General features: G+C 45.6%; 1 protein-coding gene across 1 annotated transcript; it reads right to left on the reverse strand.

The window, feature by feature from the left end:
- Window positions 1-141: 141 nt before the first annotated feature.
- On the reverse strand, window positions 142-6629 carry cnga2b (cyclic nucleotide gated channel subunit alpha 2b). Its single transcript, XM_081719816.1, has 8 exons — window positions 6398-6629; window positions 4354-4458; window positions 3982-4074; window positions 3354-3452; window positions 2620-2796; window positions 2414-2521; window positions 2083-2189; window positions 142-1544 (listed from the first exon to the last, which is right to left on the reverse strand). Exons 2-8 carry the CDS (start codon window positions 4455-4457, stop codon window positions 142-144), a joined length of 2091 nt encoding a protein of 696 aa, XP_081575942.1. The 5' UTR covers window position 4458; window positions 6398-6629.
- Window positions 6630-8100: the final 1471 nt, after the last annotated feature.

Below are 8100 nucleotides of genomic sequence, written 5' to 3' on the forward strand. Positions count from 1 at the left end.
AATCTACACACGTTTTTATGAATTATTGGGTTATGTGACACCTTGCTTTTTGAGGTGTGTGTGTGTGTGTGTATGTGTTTGTATGTATATATTGGTTCTGTTTTCAGCCAATTCCCCTTTGTGTGTGTGTGTGTGTGTGTGTCAGCCTGTGTGTATGTGCATGTCAGCATCTCCGTCTGTGTCAGACAGCAGTCCTAACCCTGTGTGACACAGTTGCCTCTCCAGCGCCGTGATTCGCTGCTTCAACCGGCGCTGTGTTGTCGTGAACTCCCCTAGCAACCGTGAGAATCGCGTCTGTAGGAGGTCCAAAGACGTGTCCAACCGCGCCACCTTCTCCTCCATATCCATGACACCCAGGCCCCCTGCCGCTGCACTTTCGTCCAGGAGACCCTGCTTCTTCAGAATCTCCCTCCCGCGGTCTTCCAGAACCTTCTGAGCGTCGGGGTACTCCGTCACGGCTACCATGAGGTCGTCTTTGGAGAGGCAGAAGAGGTCAGAGTACCCGATGCTACGAATGTTAGCCGTGCGGCGGTTGCCCATCTTGCTGCCCTGGATGTTCAGAATGCTGATTTCACCAAAGCAGCTGCCAGCGGTCAGCAGGGCAAACTGGGTCACACCATCATCTGCCACCACTGCCAGTATCCCTTCCTTAATGATGTACATCTCCTTCCCAATGTCACCCTTCTTGCAGATGTAGTCACCAGGGCTGTACACCTGGGGGCGCAGTTTCAGAACCAGCTCTACCAGCAGACCGGCTTCGCAGTCCTGAAAGATGCGAACTTTCTTCAGGGTGTTCAGATGGACGTTGATAGCGATTTCTGCACGCAGCTTATCTGGAAGGTTCTTCAGTACCTCCTGTTCGTCCACAGCTTTCTCATTGGTCCAGAGGTAGTCGAACCACTTGATAACGCGCGTCTCAAGGTTTCGACTCACCTTGCGAAAGTGCATGTAGTGTTTAACAGCATCAATACGAGCCTGGAACTCCGCACGGGTGGCGTTCATGTTGGAGATCATCGAGCCCACATTACCAACAATGGTGGCAAAGATCAGCACACCGATCAGGAAGTCAAAAACAACAAAGACAAACTCCTCATCCCTCACAGGAGGTGGCATTTCTCCAATAGTGGTTAGTGTCAGCGTGGACCAGTAGAAACAGTACACGTAGCAGTGCGTCAGTAAGCCAAACTCGGTCTCAGTAACGTTGGGATACACCCACTGATCTGATCCGAGTCCAAGCGACTTGGAGATGGCATAGTAGGTGCAAGCATTCCAGTGGATGATGACCAGGATGTACACAACCAGGTTGCAGATGCGGAAGACGTTGGGGTAGTTGGTGCGTGTCTCCGTGCGGTCGAAGAACTCGAACATGCGTGAGAAGCGAAGAAGGCGGTTGAAGCGGAGCTGAGGAGTGTTCACCCCCGTCACCGTGTAGACCAGGTCCGTGGGCACGATGGACACAATGTCCAGTTTGAACTGGAAGGTTCGAATGTAGTTATCTCGGAGTTTGACCAAGTCCTTCACTAGCAGTCCTTGTTCCAGGAATCCTGCAGAGGAAGGACATGGCTCTCAGGATTTTTCCTTCATTATTTTCCCAGCACTATATAGTTGTCCACATACTTTGAAGAAATTTCTATAATAAGGCATGAAATAATAATAATAATAATAAGAAGAAGAAGTTTAATTTGTATAGCATTTTTCTCATACTCAGGGAATGGACAGAGTCACAGAATATCATGTTTAACAGTCTTCATCATCTAGATTATTTTATTGTTGCATATCCACATACAGTTCATAATACATTACTGTGACTTTGTAGCAAATACTGGTCATTACTTAAAAAATCTATAGGAAGGAGTGTGTTTGATTGTATTTATGTGTGCTTGTGTATATGTGTATTTTTGTGTATAAGTTTGTATGTGTGTGTTTGTGTTAGTGTGTGTGTGTGCGTGTCTGCGTGTGTGTGTGCGTGTCTGCGTGTGTGTTTGTGTTAGTGTGTGTGTGTGTGCGTTTGTGTTAGTGTGTGTGCGTGTGTGTTTGTGTTAGTGTGCGTGTGTGTGTGTGTCTGCGTGCATTTCCATATACCCGTTCTCAGTCTGACACAGCTGTCTAATATGTAAATGAGGTCACACATATAATCCAGTATCAGCCAAAGTACAAAGTTGTCAGTTTGTAGCTCATCGAAACATGCTCTAGAGAGACACAGAGAGAACAGTGCAGTAGAGTAGGAGGGAGAGAGGAAAGGATCTGCTACGGTTTAAGAAAAACTTATTTTATGAGACATGCATTATAATACAGTTTATTTATGTAAATGTACTGATGAATTTATATAATTAGGATATATTAATTATATACTAGTTAATTTTATATAACTGTTACCTGTTGTTTTTGTAGGTTAATTGTATACATTGGTTACCTGGCAACCAGCAGGACCCAGTTATAGAGCACAGCCATAGCAATGAAGAACAACCAGTAATAATACACATCATCAGACTGGGAAATGATAAGCCCCTCCCACTTCTCCCTACACACACACACACACACACACATCATTTCACATGTGTTTGAGCATTTCTGTGAGTGTGTGTGTATTTGTATCTTAAGGCATGATGTGTGCTATACTTGAAGGTTTCCTTTAAGTTGGCTTTGCTGGTATCTGGTTGGTTGTCTGTCTCCTGAGTGGGAGGAATGTTGAACTCAGGCCCACGGAAACGCTGTAGGAAGGAATCGGGACGCTGCTCCTCATCTACGAGGCTCCGGTGGGCCCATTCCCTCAGAGTGACCACGAGAGTGACCAACCTGGGAGACAGACAGACAGACAGAAAGTGTGTTACCTGGACCTACCCCAGGAGTACCTGGTACCCTGCCCAGGAGAGAGTTACCCGGACCTACCCCAGGAGTACCTGGTACCCTGCCCAGGAGAGAGTTACCCGGACCTACCCCAGGAGTACCTGGTACCCTGCCCAGGAGAGAGTTACCCGGACCTACCCCAGGAGTACCTGGTACCCTGCCCAGGAGAGAGTTACCCGGACCTACCCCAGGAGTACCTCGTACCCTGGCCAGGAGAGAGTTACCCGGACCTACCCCAGGAGTACCTGGTACCCTGCCCAGGAGAGAGTTACCCGGACCTACCCCAGGAGTACCTGGTACCCTGCCCAGGAGAGAGTTACCCGGACCTACCCCAGGAGTACCTGGTACCCTGCCCAGGAGAGAGTTACCCGGACCTACCCCAGGATCCAGGTCTGGGGGAGGCATAACTCAGTCAGGCTAAACCTGAAGAAGCAATATATGGGCCCACCACATGCAAGGTCCAGAGTAAGGATGTGAATGGGATTTGTGTGTGTGGTGGGGGGTACCGGGACAATGCTCCCCTGCCTCTGAAGGAGTTGTGGGACACAGTATCTGGAAGCTCAAGAGCAGCAACACGCTGCAACTCAGAGGAGGTGTCATCATCCCTGTCATCACACACACACACACACACACACAGATCAGAGGAGGTGTCATCATCCCTGTCATCACACACACACACACACACACAGATCAGAGGAGGTGTCATCATCCCTGTCATCACACACACACACACACACACACACACAGATAGAACAGATCAGAGGAGGTGTCATCATCCCTGTCATCACACTCACACACACACACACACACAGAGATAGAACAGATCAGAGGAGGTGTCATCATCCCTGTCATCACACTCACTCACACACACACACACACACACACACAGATCAGAGGAGGTGTCATCATCCCTGTCATCACACTCACACACACACACACACACACACACACACACACACACACACACACACACACACACACACACACACACAGATAGAACAGATCAGAGGAGGTGTCATCATCCCTGTCATCACACACACACACACACACACACACACGCACACACACACTCTCTCTCTCTCACACACACACACACACACACACACACACACACACACACACACACACACACACCTGCTCAGGGTGATCTCTGCCCTGTCCAACTCCTCATCCAGTGTGCTCCTGACAGACAGACGATGGGAGGACAGAGACCTCTGTACTGTCATACTACACACACACACACACACACACACACACACACAGATAGAACAGATCAGAGGAGGTGTCATCATCCCTGTCATCACACACACACACACACACACACACAGATAGAACAGATCAGAGGAGGTGTCATCATCCCTGTCATCACACACACACACACACACACACACAGATAGAACAGATCAGAGGAGGTGTCATCATCCCTGTCATCACACACACACACACACTCTCTCTCTCTCTCTCTCACACACACACACACACACACACACACACACACACACACACCTGCTCAGGGTGATCTCTGCCCTGTCCAACTCCTCATCCAGTGTGCTCCTGACAGACAGACGATGGGAGGACAGAGACCTCTGTACTGCAGCCTGTACTGTCATACTACACACACACACACACACACACACACACACACACACACACACACACACACACACACAGATAGAACAGATCAGAGGAGGTGTCATCATCCCTGTCATCACACACACACACACACACACACACACAGATAGAACAGATCAGAGGAGGTGTCATCATCCCTGCCATCACACACACACACACACACACACAGATAGAACAGATCAGAGGAGGTGTCATCATCCCTGTCATCACACACACACACACACACACACACACACAGATAGAACAGATCAGAGGAGGTGTCATCATCCCTGTCATCACACACACACAGATAGAACAGATCAGAGGAGGTGTCATCATCCCTGTCATCACACACACACACACACACACACACACACACACACAGATAGAACAGATCAGAGGAGGTGTCATCATCCCTGTCATCACACACACACACACACACACACACACACACACACACACACACACACACACACACAGATAGAACAGATCAGAGGAGGTGTCATCATCCCTGTCATCACACACACACACACACACACACACACACACACACACACACACACACACACACACACACACACAGATAGAACAGATCAGAGGAGGTGTCATCATCCCTGTCATCACACACACACACACACACACACACACACACACACACAGATAGAACAGATCAGAGGAGGTGTCATCATCCCTGTCATAAGACAGACACACACACACTCACACACACACACACACAGCAACAGTGGCAACTTGGCAGTTGTAGCAACCTTCTGATTACTAGTCCAGTACCATAACCACTCAGTCCAGTCCAGTACCTTCACATTTACATTTACGGCATCTAACAGATGCTCTTATCCAGAGCGACTTACAAAAACAACTCAGACACCACTGCTACCACTGAATAGTGCACAAGGGTGGTGTTTGCAGGTGGAGTGTTCACAGGTGTGTGGTGCGGGTGGAGTGTTCACAGGTGTGTGGTGCGGGTGGAGTGTTAACAGGTTTGTGGTGCGGGTGGAGTGTTAACAGGTGTGGTGCAAGTTGGTTGTGAATGTGGGAAAAAAATCCAATGTATGAATATGCATTTTATGTAAATGCATTTATTTTATTTTATTACTTGTATTGCTTGTATTTCTCATATGATAGAAAACAATGCTCATGGCATTGGTTTATCTGTTGCAATAACTATGAATAAATAAAATCTTTGGAAGCTCATGGTAAGTGCATGAACAGCTGATGGTTGGTGTGTCCTAGCCTAAAGAATCTCTTAGGCATCATTGTAAGTGCGTTTGGTGACGGGCTACTGTCACACACATCATGTCATGCACGTAAACATTTGTTGCACAAGGACAGATACATCAGTGTATGGCAGCAGCAACTAACGTGCGTCTGTAGCTGCAGAAATAAACTTACATTCTCATTCAACAGCCAATCTGATTTGGAAAGCAAGGAAGCATGAAGGGAAGAATTCATGATGGATGGATGGATGGATGGATGTTGCAGTGTTTAGACAAGTGTTGAACATTGTTTTGCTAACTGGCCCTATCATTAACGGAACCCCAGACACTCCGCACTGCACAGAGAAACGTCCCACAAGACACTTCTCCACACACACACACAGAGTATGTGATCTCAGGAGAATCTGTCACTACAGACAACCATCTCTCTTACACACACACACACACACACACACACACACACACACACACACACACACGAGTGCTCCTGTTAACCACATACAAACTACTCTACTCAGAATTCATTACTGAAACGTTTTTGACATGCATACATTTTTTACATACACCTAAAACAAAAACATTAACTAATGTTTAAACGTGATGGAAAAAGGCTTTTAAACAGTATATCAGTGGATATAGTAGTATAATCCTGAGCTCACAAAAACAACACAATCTTTTTGTCAAATCTGTGTGTGTTCACTTACCTGTGGCTGATCTGTCTTGTTCAGGATGACAGGAAATGCTGTAGTATTAGACAAAAACACACATTACTCAGTACAATACTCACACCCATTCTGTTTCATCCAAAAATGTTTACACAAGAACAACTGCACATATATATGGTGTGTCAGTAAGATCCAAACACACTGCCAGCCTGCTCAGTGATGTCATTGCTTAGATCTCACAGACCACTGTGGATGGAAAGAAAGATAGGAGTGAGAGAAAGAGGTGGAGAGAGAGGGAGGGAGGGAGAGAGAGAGAGAGAGAGAAAGAGGTAGAGAGAGAGGGAGGGAGAGAGGGAGGGAGAGAGGGAGGGAGGGAGGGAGAGAGAGAGAGATTATCTGATTAAAATTAAAAGTCCCTGAGAAAGACCCTGCTTAACAGTGTCCAGACTTAGTGTCCATAACCTGGAGTCAGAAAAAGGCCATCTTCAGAAACCCTGGACGTCCAGAGAAGAGACACACAGTCAGCAGCTCAGGAGACACAGAGGCAGAGCAGAACTTTATCTGCTTGTGTACCAAACACACACACCTCACACGGACTTCACACACTCAGTAACAATGTACACTCCATCTTTTGAAGAGGACATGATGGGAAACACACACGTGTTCATGTTTAGGAGAAACTGCAGAATGTGGTAAAATAACTGCCACACTCAGATCAAACTGTATCTTAAATCAATCTCATGTAGGCCATATATAATTTAGTCTATATAATATAGAAATATATAACATTATATATGTATATATATTTATATATATAAACACACACATGTTTGTGTTTAGCAGAAATTAAATTGCTGCAGTTTCCTTGGGGATCACTAACGTGTAAAGTGATCACTTACGAACTTGATAATTGCCACACAAGAAACCAATCAAACTTGATCTTAATCCATCCCTGTGCATGTATTTCTTTAACTGTGTCTGTCACCACACACTTGCAGGTCTACAGTAGATGTGTATTTGACACTTTATTGGCTATATATATATATAATTATTTATTTATTTTGTTGTCTTCCTCCGCAGTTTTATCACTTCTAATGTTAATAATGATTTTAATCACTTTGGCAACAGTCATTTATTACAATTAATGCCAAAAAAGCAATTTGAATTTAAAAATGAGAGACAGGAGAGAGAGAGAGAGAGAGAGGGGGGCACTGTGAGACACAGTGTGTGAATGCCCAGCCTAAACCTAATCCTCAGCCTAAACCCCATCTTAAACCCCAGCCTAAACTCCAGCATAAACCATAGCTTTGCACTGGGACTTTTTTCCATCTGTGATTAACTAACATAGCTCACATGTATTTGCTCCATATGTAAACTCTTCTGAGTGACATTTATCTTCTTTCTTAAAAGAGATTAAGAGGTTAAAAAAAATCATCATCATTGAATATCATTGAACATTGAATATCTAATTTCTGCATTGTGTTTATGTGTGCAGATACCATCTCATTCAGAAAACACTTTCAGTGACTTTCCTTACTTGCAATAAAAGCCCAACCTCATTTAAGATGTATTTTTGCACACTGAAATATTTCCATTGTTTACTCCAATGTACACGTGTCATTACGTGTAGTGGTAGTTCAGTGGTTGATGTACTTGACTTGTAATCAGAAGGTTGCTGGTTTAAGTCCCACCACTGCCAAGTTGCCACTGTTGGACACCTGAGCAAGACCCTTAACCCTCAA

Source organism: Electrophorus electricus, chromosome 8, assembly GCF_041902795.1.
Source record: "Electrophorus electricus isolate QZ-2024a chromosome 8, ASM4190279v1, whole genome shotgun sequence".
Lineage (NCBI taxonomy): Eukaryota > Metazoa > Chordata > Actinopteri > Gymnotiformes > Gymnotidae > Electrophorus > Electrophorus electricus.

Coding starts and splice junctions, on each gene's coding strand:
- cnga2b (XM_081719816.1), bottom strand. CDS start 4,457: ATGACAGTACAGGCTGCAGTACAGAGGTCTCTGTCCTCCCATCGTCTG. Junction 2,797..3,353: donor GGCAGGGGAGCATTGTCCCG/GTACCCCCCACC, acceptor TCTGTCTCCCAG/GTTGGTCACTCTCGTGGTCA. Junction 1,545..2,082: donor CTGTGTCAGACTGAGAACGG/GTATATGGAAAT, acceptor CTTCCTCTGCAG/GATTCCTGGAACAAGGACTG.